Below are 17,090 nucleotides of genomic sequence, written 5' to 3'. Positions count from 1 at the left end.
GCTTTTAACCTCAGTAACAGATGGTTCTCTTTAAACTCACCTCAATGATTATATATGGGTAATATTTTTCCGAAATATAAAAAAATATTATCTTCAAATTCTTTCTAATATGTACCACTAACTATATTGGCCCAAATTAGCATGAGCTTTCTTGTTATTATATTAATACAGCCTTTAAGGCAAGTGTTTGAATCTCTATTACGCCAAACTTAGATTAGAGGGGGTGAAATACAGCAGTCTTTATATAGGAGCTAAATTGGAACATATTATGACCAGGTGAAATACTAAGGTCATTTACTAAGGGCTCGATTCGCGTTTTCCGGACGTGTTACCCGAATATTTCCGATTGCCCCTGAATTGCCCCGGGATTTTGGCGCACGCGATTGGATTGTGGCGCATCGGCGCTGGCATGCACGTGACGTAAATCGGGGGGCATGGCCGAACGAAAACCCGACGGAAAAAACGCCGCATTTTTTAAAAAAATGTGTTGTGAAAATTGCACTTACCTTCACTCAGCCCGGCTCGGTGTATTCCAATGCGTTCCGATGCTCTTCAGCGCAGCAGGTGGACGGCGGAGGAACTACCTTAATGAATCCCGGACAAATCCGAATCCAGCACAGAGAATGCGTCACTGGATCGCGAATGGACCGGGTAAGTAAATCTGCCCCAATGTATCCAAGGATTTACAAATGTTTCGATCTATACTCTTTGTCTTGTCTCAACACATCATGAGGCTGATTGCTCATGAGGACTAATTTTCTCAATTACAAACAGGATATTGAAGAATTTGAAAGAATATTTTGAAGAATATTGAAGATATGCCAAGTTAAATTGTATTGAATTTATGTTATGCATCCACACAAATCTTATGATGAGTATTTCAGTTAGAGGGGTTGTATGTTTCAGATATAAAAGCCCATGGAAAGTCTAATGTCTATATAATCCAAAAAAAATGGCAGCACTTGAAAGTTTAAAACCTAAAAACAGTGATCCTTTATTCAAGCAAGAACCTGATACATTGCACTTTAATATGGAATAAAGGATGACTGTTTTTCACTTTTTTAAATTTTGGAGTGTTGCCTTTTCTTTGGATTATATTGAGGACTCCAGGCTAAGGACTCCACCTTTATACGCCATGCTTTGCTGCTCTGGACTTTTGTACCTTTATACATCTATCCAATTTAATGTTTTGTTCTAAATGTGTCAGGGTTGTTGAAATATATAAAAGGTTTAATTTGAAGGACTTATGTCTCTTTTCACCCTTGCTATATACATTCACAGTGTTCTAGCAGTCTCAATTAGGAATATTTAGAGCTTGTGGCATGTTTGTAAATCACATTTACAAATACTGCTCTTATTTCAGAATTAATTACCAAATATATACAGTATTTGCTTTTTAATGTTGACATAAATAACAATGTGTTATTTTTATGGTCTGTCTGGTAGTGTTTCCGTAATGGCAATGCTCTCCTCGTTGTGTGTTTATATGTGATTGTGTTAATTGAATGAAGTGGTTTAAATTTTAATAACTTAAGTTCATTTAAATAGAATTCCCCAAGGCACAATATGCTGCAAGAAAGTGTTGTATTTAAACATAGCGCAGTTCAACACTAACTGGAAGACTTCAAGAAGTTTTTGTATCAGCGAATGAGTTTAAATGTTCACAAAAAGAATAACAGCCATTATAATAGCACCAATTCCACTCAACATTTACCTAATGTCCATTTACCAATGGAGCTGACAATATAATTTCTTACACTCAATGTAATATCATAATGTCATAATAATGAGTTTCATACTAATCTAACACAATCCAATCCTTTAATCCAGGTTCTTTACTACAGTGCTCCAACTGGGTCAAGTCTACTTAGGCCATGAAAAAACTAAAGACTGTGGACAAGCTATGACCCAACTTATCAGAAGAAGCTGCTTGGTTTTAGTTGAAGAATATCTAGCAACCACATGGATAGTATCAGAGGAATAAGAAACAAATCACAGAGTAGCCCAAAGACATATACAGTGTATGAAAGCAGTATTGGACTGTGGTTCCTTGGGTTTTCCAGTAAAGTTTCTTGGTGGACAACTCTCTATAAAGCCACAGGAATCGAGTAGCTCAATTTTATTGTATCTGCTAGATCTCTTCATCTCTAATAAATGTGGTATAAGCTACAGGTCTATGGTGTGTCATTCCAACCCTGTAAGACCGGACATCTAATGTTTTCTTCCATTTAACAATAATAACTAAATAGTGTAGTTTTGTATGAATAACTGAGTTTGGTATAGTTCTATTGTATCCACTCATTTATTTTATTTTATGCCAGGTACCGCCACTCCGCTTCATTCGACCCATGTGTTTTTAAAATAGCAACCCAAAGCCTGGAATATTAGGTCTAATGGAGCAGAAGGTTACCCCCGATATTAAGAATAGGCTGGTGCTAAAATTATTATTCCTGACTTGTCCTTATTAGAAATTGGAATTCCAAACAGGAACCATCTATTACTGAATGGAGGAACTGTGTTCTAAAAATTGGTAAATATGAGGTTGCATATTAACAAAGCCTCGGTAGAAATTATGTTCTCAGATGGATTTGGGATTAATTTTTTAAGGTTTTTTTGTTTTGTTTTTTTTCTTTTCTTACTGTGCCCTCTCTGGAGTGGTAGGGTTGGGGCGGAGGTTGGTTTGGTTATTGGGACTTTTTGGATATTGTATTTTTCAACACAAGCTTTGAATGTGAAATTGCTGAAATGATATTCCTGCTTTTCATTTTTGTATTGTCAATTATTGAATAGTAAAAATATTTTTTTTAAAAAGAGACTGCATATAGTTGCCGCCTACTTCCTCTCAGCTATTGTTTGAGAGCATATGGAACAGTGAGTATTAAAGACATGTTCACACATCGTGAGCATTTAAGAACTGTTCACATGGTGAGGTATTGCATGGTGTCTGCTGCTTCTGTGGTCGCGTGCTGGTGGGGCATCCAGGGCCCAGAGCCATGGGGGCTTTGCCTGCAAGTATGGGTCACTGTGAGGTTGTTAGTGGGTTCATGCAATTTGATCAAAATGTAACTGTAAGACAAAGTATTTTGTTGTCTGGGATTAGCATGCATTTTTTTCAAAAGGAGTAGGTGGATAATCAAAAACATACTTACCAATTATTTATTACCGTGCATTCAAATATGTTTGCCAGGTTGTCTTACACATGTTAGATCATCGACTGATCAAAAAAACCCTCCAATTTTTATGCACAATAATGTAAGTGGTAGGAGTCATTGTAACTTTTTTTTTATCTTTACTGTCTGTCTTTTATTTCTATTGTCATGTTTCAAATTATTATAGATCTAAAGGGTTATTCATGAGCGCAAACCAAACCTACCAACACATGCTTCTAATAATGAAACTAGAGCTTTCACTTTAAAAATAACTTATTATTTTTAATGTTAGTAATCCAATTCATACATTACCTTACCATTCTTTATACCTTACACTTAAAAACAAAATATCCTCTTCTTACAATAAAACACAAATTGCATATTTTATTGCGCCGGAAATCACCTGTCCAACTGCTCGTTAACACTTAATCACCAATCACATGGCGGCAACTCAGTGCATTTAGGCATGTAGACATGGTCAAGACTCTCCTGCAGTTCAAACCGAGCATCAGTATGGGGAAGAAACGTGATTTGAGTGCCTTTGTATGTGGCATGGTTGTTGGTGCCAGAAGGGCTGGTCTGAGTATTTCAGAAACTGCTGATCTACTGGGATTTTCAAGCACAACCATCTCTAGGGTTTACAGAGAATGGTCCGAAAAAGAAAAAACATCCAGTGAGTGGCAGTTCTGTGTGAGGAAATGCCTTGTTGATGCCAGAGGTCAGAGGAGAATGGGCAGACTGGTTCGAGCTGATAGAAAGGCAACAGTGACTCAAATCGCCACCCGTTACAACCAAGGTAGGCAGAAGAGCATCTCTGAACACACAGTAAGTCGAACTTTGAGGCAGATGGGCTATAGCAGCAGAAGACCACACCGGGTGCCACTCCTTTCAGCTAAGAACAGGAAACTGAGGCTACAATTTGCACAAGCTCATCGAAATTGGACAGTAGAAGATTGGAAAAACGTTGCCTGGTCTGATGAGTCTCGATTTCTGCTGCGACATTCGGATGGTAGGGTCAGAATTCGGTGTCAACAACATGAAAGCATGGATCCATCCTGCCTTGTATCAACGGTTCAGGCTGGTGATGGTGGTGTCATGGTGTGGGGAATATTTTCTTGGCACTCTTTGGGCCCCTTGGTACCAATTGAGCATCGTTGCAACGCCACAGCCTACCTGAGTATTGTTGCTGACCATGTCCTTCCTTTTATGATCACAATGTACCCAACATCTGATGGCTACTTTCAGCTGGATAATGCGCTATGTCATAAAGCTGGAATCATCTCAGACTGGTTTCTTGAACATGACAATGAGTTCACTGTACTCAAATGGCCTCCACAGTCACCAGATCTCAATCCAATAGAGCATCTTTGGGATGTGTAGAACGGGAGATTCGCATCATGGATGTGCAGCCGACAAATCTGCAGCAACTGTGTGATGCCATCATGTCAATATGGACCAAAATCTCTGAGGAATGCTTCCAGCACCTTGTTGAATCTATGCCACGAAGAATTGAGGCAGTTCTGAGGGCAAAAAGGGGTCCAACCCTTTACTTGCATGGTGTACCTAATAAAGTGGCCGGTGAGTGTATATATATATATATATATATATATATATATATATATATATCATGAATACAGTTATATATTTTATTGAAATCTGGGGGGTCAAAACATTATGTGAAGTGTTAAAGTATTATTATTCAGCCAACACTAAATGAGTTGGCAGGTATCTCTGATTTAATTACCGTAAATGTCTAGGACCAGCTTTGGCCATGTACACGGCATTTAATGTTCAATAACATTATACTTAAATGATGCTTGACTGTCTAACATCCCAAAATGATAATAAAGAAAAAGACATGAATACTGTTAATGTTATAATGTGATCTACAAAATGTTATGCCCTGCTCAATTCAGTCATTGTGACTCTATTCTCCTCAGTCATTCTTTCTTAGGCACTAAAGAACATCCCTATTCTCCTCTTACTCTCTTACTAAGGTACTAGGAGTAATTCCCTGCTCTTCCCTGTTCCTCTTTCATAGGTGCTAGTGTTCATTCCTGCTCTCCCCGGTCCCTCTTGCTAAAGTGCTAAAAGTTATTCCTGCTCTCCTGTCACTCTTATTAAGGTGCTATGGGTCATTCCTACTCTCCTCTGTCCCACTTGGTAAGGTGCTATGGGTCATTCCTACTCTCCCTTGTCCCACTTCGAAAGGTGCTATGGGTCATTCCTACTCTCCTCTGTCCCTCTTGGTAAGGTGCTGTGGGTCATTCCTTCTCTCCCCTGTCCCACTTGGTAAGGTGCTGTGGGTCATTCCTACTCTCCCCTGTCCCACTTGTAAGGTGCTGTGGGTCATTCCTACTCTCCCCTGTCCCACTTGGTAAGGTGCTGTGGGTCATTCCTTCTCTCCCCTGTCCCACTTGGTAAGGTGCTATAGGTCATTCCTACTCTCCCCTGTCCCACTTGGTAAGATGCTATGGGTCATTCCTACATTCATTCCTATGGGTAAGGTGCTAGGGGTCATTCCATCTCTCCTGCTTAGGGCTTCCAGGCTTTGTCCTTTCCTTCTGCAGCTCTCCAGAGCTCTCTGCTGTCTACCATGTGTATGCCCCTTCCCTTTATCCTTAAAGGACCAGTGGTTTCTAAAGCTAAACCATAACCAATGTCTGCCTGGTGCAGCTTTATAAATAGTCTTGCCCCAGCTTTCTACCTAAACAGTAACTTGAGTTTAGTTCCTGTTAAGGTTATAATTCCTGATATTGCTTTCACTGGGCAGACTAGTAGATTTGACCTTGTATTCCTATGACCAAACTTTGCCTGCCTCGAACTCTGCACTGTCTGGATCTAGCAGACAGCCCCTTTTGTTGCATGACCTGTAGACAATTATTCAACTTACATTTCTTATAACTAGAAGCTACTCCTGGGGCAGGGATTCCTTACAGCTCAGTCCAAAACAATGAATCCATGGACTTTATAAGGTAGACACCTACATATGACACAAGAGTGCCAATTTCCTTCCTTTTTAAAACAGACTTATTTTGCATACTTTTAAAGACTTCATAATGAGTGTGTCTCCAAAAGAAGAACTTTCCAAAGCTATAAAATAGTGGTCTTTAAAAATTATGAAGTTTTGTGGATCATGGCTCCTGCATAAAACCAAATATTACTACACAATCTTGACGTTTAGCAAACTTAATAATAATATTCAATAAGCAGTACACATTTTAGAGAACACAAGTTGAGTCTTTAGGCAGCTATGTACGATGAAGAATATGGATGTTCTATACCTATCATACATAGAAATGTGTTATTGCATAGAAATAAAAATGGATCTTTACTTTCCTGCATTTTGTCCTTATGTACAATGTGTACATTACATGAATGCAAGCTTCTAGCACCCATGTCATTATGATATCATAATCTCCTAAAACTACAGTGCACTAACATATTTCTCAATGGTTTAGAGTAAGTAAGACAGAAGGCAAGCCGACACCATACATAAACACCGCTCCTTGCAAGTCCCACAGTTATTCAGCAGTTACTTCATATCCAGTGCTGAGATGAGGAATCATGATCTGGTAATTTTCCCATCATAGTCCAGTGCTTTTTCTCCAAAAGTAGAAATGTCAATGTCAACATAGCATTTCTATGTCTAATCTGTTATAAAAATTCACTGTGCATTATCACAGTTGTGTCTACAACTGACTGTCAGGTTCTGCTGTAATATAACATGTGAAAAGAATGTGTTCATGCTGTGCCGTAAAAATACTCTCAATAATTGTAGGAGTATCACATACTGACATAGTGTGATTATAAAAGACCTATAATAACACATTCAACTAGGATACATACAGTCATATGTTATTGTTATTCATGTCTTCTTTGTATACACCTTGTGGAAGGTGAATACCTATTTGTGGCATAACCTTTTTCATTTTTTTTTTGTGTTGTCTTTTACTTAACTTTCAGCCATATGTGGATAATTTGTTTTTTTAACCAGCTCCCAGAATGGTAATGCATAATCTTTGGAAAGTGTTTGCCTGCAAGTCCACATATTTTATATTCTGCAATATCCTACTGGCTCCAGACGTTGCTGACTGACATTGCAAGCTGTTATTTAGTAATAAATCTAGCAAGATTCATACCGTTGGGTGTTGCACTTGGAGAGTTTGGGAGGTGGGATTTATTACATGAAACATGTTATTGCACTGTTTTTATGTTTGCTCATTGTGTCCACTCTTGATAAGTGCTCTAATGGTTGGTCATTGTGTGTTGTTGTCTAAATGGTGCTATATAAGTAAATTTAGACAAATCTGCCCCCAAGCTGACCTTAGTGCATAATAATGCATCAGTACATAAATATCAAGCCAGCGTTTCTCATAAAACTATAGGAACTACTGTTGATCAGGCTAGTCTACATAAATTGAAACAGGTGCACTATGGAGCCCCTGTAACAATATCTGACGTTAAAGTGCATTGACCAGGCATAAATAAAACTACCAGAAGTTTATCCAGTCAGTCAACCTCTTTAGGTGGTTCATGGAAGATGTGCCTGCTTCGGTTTTTAAAGAATTCTGAATATTCTAGGAGAAATGGTGATGATATTTTATGTGCTGTCATTCAAACTATAATATAACGTGTACCATACTGATGTGAAACAATATGGTAACTTCATCATGTTTGCTGGAGTGGCACATAAGAAAGCAGAGCTGTTGTGAAAAACCAGGGAGAGGTGAGCATCAGATGTTTTTGCTTAAATTTTAAGCAACTAAAGAATATGCGGGGGGGGGGGGTAAAGAAAGTGGGGTATTAAATTGAGGGTCAACACAAAAGTAGTCATAGTTGGGAGACCGAAAGGGAGGCGTTATAAGTGAGAGCTGGAGAAAGTGGGGACATAAGTAGAAGATATTATAAGTACTTTTCAAGTAGAGGGCAACAGGGGGCATTATACTGTGTGATTCCACAGGGATAGGGGATTATAACATTTTAAGCTTTAGTTGGTATATATGCTGCTAACCTTAGGGGAAAGGAGAGCAAAAAAAAAGGAAGAAATATTTTTGTAATTATATATAAATTATAGGTTTACTATTATCATCTGCACTATTCATTTCTGACATATCAAAAATGTCTGTAAACATTTAGTTATCCTTTAAGTAGCTTACACACCAAAAACAGTAAGAACACACCACAGTGGCTTCTCATGGCATTTATACAGCAGCAGAAATTGTGCGCACAGATAATTATTATTGATCTCTATTGTACCTGTCAGACAGGTATTGTAAAATCTTGTTTGACAATATTCAAGCATTCTAATATTGATGGTCTTACATTAAGAAGATTTAGTTTGTAATTAAGATGTGGACACAGGTTTACACAGCTCTCTATATCTATGTATTTTGATGTCTTTGCTCTTTCATTCATTGCCAACATGTGCTTGAATTGTTAATATTACATGTATAATGTATGTATACTGTCTTTCCAGAAACATTAATTTACTTGGCTGTCAATTACTATTTAGCAAGATTCACACTCCATATGGTGGAGAATTTAAATGCATACAATGGCCCACACTTATTAAAGCCCCTGCACCAGTTTTTTGTCTGACTTTGCACGTTCTGTTAAGTGCAAACTTCTTGCACATGTATTTATAAATTGTCCACGACACAATTGTGTCACAGCTGCACTATACCCAGTGCAACACAAAAGCTGAACCATACGGCACAGAATGCAGAGTGCGACAGAAATGTGTTGCCAGCCCTATGTTAAAGGTGCACCAAAAAAGAGTGGTGCACTCTTTAGGAGCAGTGCAGTGGGCGGCAGATTCATGAAGAACGGTGCCACAATTTATGAATCTAACACACTGTGCACTTTACACGCAAACTGCACATAGTGACAATGCTCTGTTTTTGATATATGTGGGCCAATGTGTACCATATTAACCCATATTTTCAGGATGTCCTACAGATGCCAGAACGATGTAAGCTAGGCCCTTTTTTAGCATAGCCTGTCAAGGAGCCCAAATAATGCAGTACTTGACTACAGATGACATGCCTGCTGATATGTTCTGTCACCTGTGTTGAAGCAAGCAGAGAAATTCTTTGTCTCTCTTTATAACAACAAGAAAAGCAAATAGCAGTTACAGCAGTGAGATAATTAATCCAGGACGCGTTAAATAATGTACAGTAAGTAATATAGAAGAAAATCTTATTTTAGTTTAGACATTGTAATAAATCTAAAAATCTCAATCAACATAATAGATCAATGTAGGGGAAAAATCATGGTTATGCAAATATGTGTCGCAAAACCCTTAGTAAATGTGCCCCATTGTGTAATTAATGCAAAGCTTCTACTCCATATACATTCTAAAAGATTGTTAAAAAAACATTAAGTCCCGTACGGTATCGCTCTGGGGACAAGTACAAGAGCTCTTTCTTTGTAAACTAATGTAAACTTTAAATAATAGAAACAACTTACTCATTTGGTATAACAGACTGCAAGATGACTTCATACAAGTAAAAGGTCCTTGATTTTTAAAGCAAAATGTAGTCCATATTGGACAAATTTTTGCATTTTATGAGAGTCCCTTGACAATCGGCTGGTTACAAAGTGTCCCCCTGACAGGACCATGAGCAATTAGCTGTAATCTGTTGGGGAATACAAGACACTAGAAGACTGGAGCAATTAGCTGCATGGCAAACATGTGCCATATTTATTATGTTAGGTGTTTAGACTCTTTTTCCTAAAAACAAGGAGTGGCTATGATGAAAAGGGGTGTTTACATATGTGTACACATATAAAACTGTGCTTTCTATACTGGACAATCCCTTTAAATGACATGTCCACCGTTCTCAACGATTTTGCTTTAGTTATGCTGAAGGGAAAACATTGCCTATCTACAGTATATATTCTTTATATTCTAGCCTTCACCCAAAGCTTACTGTTAGCTATAACCTCAAAACAACAAGGTCGAGTGAACATCATCCTATATTGCACCTTTGCAGTTGGAGATGTATACCAGTACACATTAAAATTGTTCAATCAGTGCTGAAAATGTAAGATTGTGTATGGAAACACCCCTTTGATAGAAACTGTAACATCAAGCTATTCCCCAGTAGGAATAATGAAAAAATAGCACAACACAGAATAATGAGAACATATGCTCCAGAATTGTTGACAAAATGTTATAATGCAAGTATTTACAGGAACGGTGACAAGTCCTCTTTAATTTTAGAACATTATTTGTAAGCAATATCCCTTTGTCTTCTAGCGTGGTATGTGTGATGTGAAATTTAAGAAATGAATAATCCATACAATTTGATTGGTCTACAGCCATTACTCAGATAAGGACGTGTAATGAAATGCATTATACATGAATGCATTCTGTTGTTAGTAGAATTTGGCAATGATAAATCACATCGTTGTCAAACATTTCTAGAATACCCACTGGGGAATGAATCTGTTGTTATTTACCTGACTGTTTTTTATTTTGGCCATGACATTAACCTATTTACTCCATTAGAAATTTTGCAAAGCATCAACCTGCGACAAATAATTGATTCGCTTGTCAGATTTTCAGTTGCTTGTAATGATCTCCAATAATGACAACATCCGATAGCTTACAGATTTCTTGTAATTCACTAATTTCCTTAAAAATGAAAGAAATCTCATAACTATTAATGAGAAGCACAATTCGGTACAGAAGTCAATAAGTAAAAGCAAAGTAGATAATAGAAAGTGCTGTTTATATAATTAGCAATGAAAAGATTAGATGCATAGCAATTACAACAGATTACAATAGAGGATAGTCTGATTAGAATATAGAGCTAGTTGTGAGAAGAGCAAGACTGATGGGAGACGATACAATTATTGTTTTGAACACACTGGTGTCATTCAACATTTTGATCTGGTTTGGGTGACTAGAGTTTTTTTATTTTTATTTTTTTTTTGGGGGGGGGGGTAGGAAATAAGTATATGGAGAGAAGGTACTTTGGCTCCTGGTTTTAAAAAAAAGCCACCAGTCTACGGGACATTTACTGTACTAGAACTAAAGGCCCATGGGGAAACTGTGCACAACTATGCACAAAGACTTGCATGTTCAGGAGCCATGGACATAGAGACTTTTCCTTTCATAAGGTTCCTAATTGCTTCACCCAAGAACTTCTATGGGTTACAACATCACAACAAGCTATCTTTAATTCACAGCTTCTTAAATCCTCAAATCCTTTCTTTGCACTTGCCCTGAGCAAGTTGTGTGACATTATTAGTGTTGCACACTCTTAGTTAATCAGGTCAGTTTTCAGGATGTGACACAGTTAGACCTGGTGCACTTTGCTTCATGCTGTTGTAACATAATTGTCTGGCATCTCAGTAATAAATGTGTCGCAAACTACACTACCACACCCCTTTAAGTGCTCAGTATTAAAGGAAATCTACCACCAGTATGAAGGATTATAAACCAAGCACACAAACATGCTTCTTATGCCCTTTTTTTTATAAAATAAAGGTTTTTAAAATTATGCAAATAAGCATTGAGTGCTCCAGCTCCATTGACATCTATGGAGTCAGAGTCCCTCAGGTTCATTTGCATAATTTTTAAAACCTGTTTTTCCGTAAAAACAAGGCCCTAAGAAGCTAAGAGAAGAGCAGAAAATGACATTAGTGGTCCACACCGGTATGTCAATTTGCTTAGTTTACAATCCTTCATCCTGGTGGTAGATGTCCTTTAAAAGTGACATACAAAATGCAACCGCGGCACAATTGTGGTGCACGGATATAATAAATACATATGCAGGATCCAAAGACACTTTTTATATGCAAATGTGGTGTAGACACAATAATACTGTATATTTGAGCTGTTGTCTTCCAGATTTCCATGGGCGCTGTATTAAAAATGTGTATTTGTAACACAAATGTTTGCTATGAATATAGCTCATTTATAGGAATATCTCAATGACAAGAACTAGTCCCATGTTTTAGTGGTTACTATAGTAGGTCGCTCTATTCATTTCTATAGGACTTCCAAGAATTTATTAGCCTTACTGCTCAGGTATCTTCAAAAAGTTCTGACAACAATACTCCTTTAAATCAACATTAATTTAGTGACTACTTTTAAAGATAAAAAATAATAACTCCATAAAATTAGACCAAAACTGGTCTCCGAACCAGATATAATGGGAAGTCTACATATGGTTTGTAGGCAGTAAAAGGTTGAGGCATAACCATTGCAAGAAGTTCAGTTACCAAGGGGACCCTGCTGGATTTCTACACTCGAGTCTACTTCTTGACCATATAAAAGCTGTTACACAATATTGATTCCCCACCTCTAAAAGGCAAAATATATCTAAATGAAATACAGAGATGTAAAGCCTACTTGTTAATCTTTTTTTGGTTTTCTTTCAGCAAAATAAAACAAATTTATTGAATGGAAAAAGTGAGGCACCGGGATATGTGATGTGGAAAGAGATGAGTAGGGCAGTGACATCCTATTGATCTCTTTGACTCATCCGGAGATGGAACAGAATTTTCTGTACCAGAAGAACACACCACGCTGTATTTTACTCCGCCATCACTTGTAATTAAGTATCAGTGATAGCCAGGTAAGTAGTCATTACTGGAGTGTCTGGCTATGATGCTTTCCCCATGTACGTATCACAACTGTGAGCTGAGACATTGTTATGGCATAATAATAGCAGCAATTTTTTTCTAAAAATATGACCTTAAGATATGTACATTTTCTAAGATTACTATTTGATGTAAAACATTTCAAGCAGCAATGTTAATACATATTCTCTTAAATGGACAAGGCCTCAATAAGATTACTGTAATAATGTATAGACACGATATATAGTATGTATTGCATTGCTTTAAGTTCTACACAATTCTCAATGTGCTTGTGTCAACAAAGTGATGCACCATGGGTGAAAAGAACTGGTCATTTCTATAATTTACAGGCAGTTACTGTCTTTGTGTTAATCATACAAATAAGTTATAATACCATTCTTGAGAGGACAATTTTACACATAATTAAATGGTGCAAAATGGCCATTTATGATTTCATCTGTGAATATTAAAATAAAGGATTAAACTACATTATAGGATCATTGACATTATGCAAAAGCTACACTGAACATCATTACATTATGAATAAATTAACATTTATGTTAATAGAAAACACTTCATTAACCAATACTACAGACTTTATGGAAATTATCAACCCTTTCATTACATTGAGGACATGTGGTAAGATACGTTAAAATAGATAAAAGGTATAATATACAAAAATAACCAGCACATAGTACTTTCCTGTCTAGTATCTAGTATCCTAGATGGACAATTTTGCTGTCGATCTTCTAAACATATAAGTGTTTCAACTAGTGATGAGTGGACCGGTTAGAACTCTTAGAATTTTTAAACCTGTTTGGCACTGATCTCGGGTGTTTAAATGGCACTTATGGCATTTAAATGTCTGCGGCTTTGCACCCATCCACATGAGCATGCCAGTCGCACTGTTCACCTCCATTTTGGTGCTGACATCATTCTACTGCTGGGATACACAAGGTACCTTTGCCAGTGGCACTTGAAGAGTTAATGCCAGCAATGATCATGAGTGTTAACGGTGTGAAGTTGAGCCAAACCCAAACTTCTAATGAAGTTCAGGGTCAGATACCCAAACCTGTGTACTTCGGGTCTGCTCAACACAAGGTACAACTACTGTACATATTATGTTGTAAGAATGTTTAAGTTTGTGAAGCAGAAATAAATCAAATAAAAGAATTAAACTAGTTTATTAAGTTCCATGACTCCAAATGTTTAACTTTTACAATATTTTGATGTAAATCATACAGTACATCATAATAAAAGTACAGATCACAACACTCTACCAAGGGACTGTAGAGTCAATATGAGACTGGGTAAACCGTTGAGTTAAACCAAATCTCCATAATCAACAAGGTGGTTTTGCTCAGTGTATAAAACTTCTGATAGAGTCTTGACTTGTGAACCCCCACTGGTGTCATCTCCTGCTACAGACTACTATAAGAGCCTTCAAAATGAGCCCTGTACTTAGAGTTGGCTTAAGTACATATTTGAGTTTTTACTTGTATTACATAAAGATCAATAACTCAGTTACATTTGCTCACAAAGTTTCTGACATCCAGTGTGAAAAGTTTAGACAGGTCAAATGTTTTACTAAGAACTTTGGGTAAACTATTACAATAAAGGTATACTTATGTATACTTTGTCTTAAATATTTATATCTCAGATGAAACATGGATATTCAGTGCTCTGGCAACTTTCCCACTGTACAAGCCATATAGCTACAGAATAAATTCTCATTTCACACATAACTGTAGCAATCTGGAATCCATTGCTCAACAAGTGGATCGACTAAATCATGTATAGTCCCCTCAACACAGATGTTTATTCTGCTAACAAAAACAATAACAGATGGTGAAACCAGAAAAGTTTGGTCAAATCTATAATGCAAAACACATCCAATGTCAATGGAGTACAACCACAATGATACATGTCTGCACATGCCGTGGGACACTTCCAAAGGTGACCTGCAGTGTATGACACCAATTGCATCCAATAAAAAACAGACAATTCATTGCAGAGAAGAGACCGTTTCAATTGCAAAGTGATTTACTAAATATACTGCAAAACATGACTGACATTGTGTTATGTGACCATTGATGTAACCATCCAATATTTGTAATCAAAGGATTGTCCCAGAAACTATTTATCCTGGTGTGGCTAATAAATTCACATATGCTCTATAATGTAAGTCCAGAACCTATGAAGTCAAGGGGCATCATATTACTAAATACAGGTCAGATTACAATACCCAATCTTTCGAAATACAAGTCAGAATAACTTTCTAAAGAATCCAGACTAAACAAATCTACATATTCCGGCCCAATTGACAGAACAATTATTGTAAGCAATGATAAATATTGGTCATTATATCTATGGCCATCTTACACTTAATAATCACAGTGATGTCAAAGAATAAACCCATATTAGGAATTCACATCTTCAATTCAATTGATCTCCCTTGAAGATAACCTTGAACAATGAATCTTGATTGTTTAAAGCCTCAAGTAGAGACCTAAGCATATGAAAAGCTCAACAGTGACATCATGGTATACCTCAACTGTGCCATTACAGCATATGCCATTATCCTAGATATAAAGCATATTACAAGACGGAAGTTTCATTGCTGACAAATGGCACATAGGAAGATTTAGGAAATAATAAAGAGAAAGGTCATCCATATCCAAACAATGCAAGAGTTTCCAGCAGATCAGAGCTCAATAATGATCTAAAAATCAGGACATTTAGCAACATATATGTACATATATATGGACATCTCCCTTTACAAAAGCGCTGCAGGTGTCCTAGTGTCATGCATAAAACAAGACTGCCATGGAACAGTATAAATTCACTTTTGTACAGACAATAGCAGGACAAGCCTTTAATATAGGACGTCAGCAGGGAGGATTTGATTTGCTTATTAACCCCTCCAACAAGGATGTAGCAGCAGAGTGATACATACAATGTACAGTCAATGGATCTGGATCCAAATGTCATACAGCAGCATCATGTCCTTCTAAACAATACCCTGCTAACTCCACCACTCCCAGATCATAGTCATCAAATCCACAGCCATAAATAAACTGAGCATTCAATTGGGATGGGAGCTGGAGCAGTTAACCAGTTAATGGCATGCAGGTAGGATGAATCCACCTTATCCATTATACACAGACAGTTCATTTCCATTTTGGCTGTGGACATTAACCCCCTGCCTACTGGAGGGATGTGAGAGAGAGCTTCTGGCAATCCCTCTATCATCATCATCATCATCTTGTGAAAGCTTGCCGTGAAAGGATTAAAATGCAATCTGCAGTGACAAGGGTCCAACCTCCTCCTCCCCCCTCACCCTCCTCCCTACACTCCAAAACATTAGGACCTTAAATGAACCCCCATACAGCAATGCACACACACACACCCTTGTGCCTTACCTCCAGCGCTTCCAAAGTCACAAAGCTGCTCATTGCAAATCCATCAATGATGTCTTCTTCAGCCGAGGAGGACTCTTTCCTCTTTCTCCTGGGGGGCTTTGGTCTGGACAAGGAAGAAGCAGTCGGGTTCCCATTGTCTTCTTTTTCAGATCCAGAGGAAGAAAGCAAAGAGCCGGTCCTGGAAAGCCCTAATCCTGGCTTGGACCTCACTTGCCTATCCCTTTGGGCTTTGGATCTCCTCTTCTTGCGATAGCCATTGCACCGTGGGCCATCCATTGCACCCACAGCAGTAGCAGCGGCAGCAGCAGCAGCACAGGCAGCAGCAGAAGAGACACCAGCAACCACCCCTCTCCCTCTCTCTCCCCTTTCCCACCTCCTCCCCTCCTGTTACAGAAGAAATAATAAAATAAAACCCACCACGGTCTGCAAAAAAAAAGAAGAAGAAGAAGAAAATCAGAAAGAAAGAGAAGACTCAAGGATGAAGCCCTGGGCAGCACATTGCTCCATCCCTGGTGCAGGCAGCAATGTGATTCCAGCACACTCTCACATACACAAGGCAGGAATTCCTATAAGGCTGCCAGGGAAAGTAATGGCTGATCACAGCCCAGAAATCTGGAGAGGAGAAGGCTTTGATCAGGAGTGGAGGTTAAATCATCCCCCCCTCCCCTAACAAAACCATGGAGCTTTCCACCTGATATATTCCAATCTGCAAGCCTTTAACTCTTTGTTACTGTTGCTTGTTCTTGCAGAACTCCATGATGTAGCCCTTGGATCATCTCCTCCAGCTCAGTGAGGAAGTTCCAGTGTAGAAGATGACCCCCTCCTGTTCTTGTGCTCGGCTCTCGTCTTCTGCTCTGCTCCTCAGTGACAGATGCATCCAGACTAGGCAGACAGAGGAGGGGCAGGAGACTGGGTGGGAGAC

The 17,090-nt window shown here is 38.1% G+C and overlaps 1 protein-coding gene across 7 annotated transcripts in view; it reads right to left on the bottom strand.

The window, feature by feature from the left end:
- AUTS2 (activator of transcription and developmental regulator AUTS2) overlaps positions 1 to 16,510 on the bottom strand; it is a 959,393-nt gene extending 942,883 nt beyond the window's left edge. For 4 of the 7 annotated variants that reach the window (XM_072136189.1, XM_072136187.1, XM_072136191.1 and 1 more), the window contains exon 1: positions 16,169 to 16,509. In XM_072136189.1, coding sequence (XP_071992290.1) covers positions 16,169 to 16,444 — 276 coding nt within the window. In that variant the 5' untranslated portion in view covers positions 16,445 to 16,509. Of the gene's footprint in view, positions 1 to 16,168 lie in introns of all 7 variants that reach the window. The other 3 variants (XM_072136188.1, XM_072136190.1, XM_072136185.1) reach the window with 2 other exon arrangements.
- Between the last annotated feature and the right edge of the window lie 580 nt (positions 16,511 to 17,090).

The sequence above is a fragment of the Engystomops pustulosus genome, chromosome 2 (genome assembly GCF_040894005.1).
Source record: "Engystomops pustulosus chromosome 2, aEngPut4.maternal, whole genome shotgun sequence".
Classification (NCBI taxonomy): domain Eukaryota; kingdom Metazoa; phylum Chordata; class Amphibia; order Anura; family Leptodactylidae; genus Engystomops; species Engystomops pustulosus.
The sequence above is the reverse complement of the archived record's forward strand: the minus strand, read 5'-3'. Positions and strand labels throughout refer to the sequence as shown.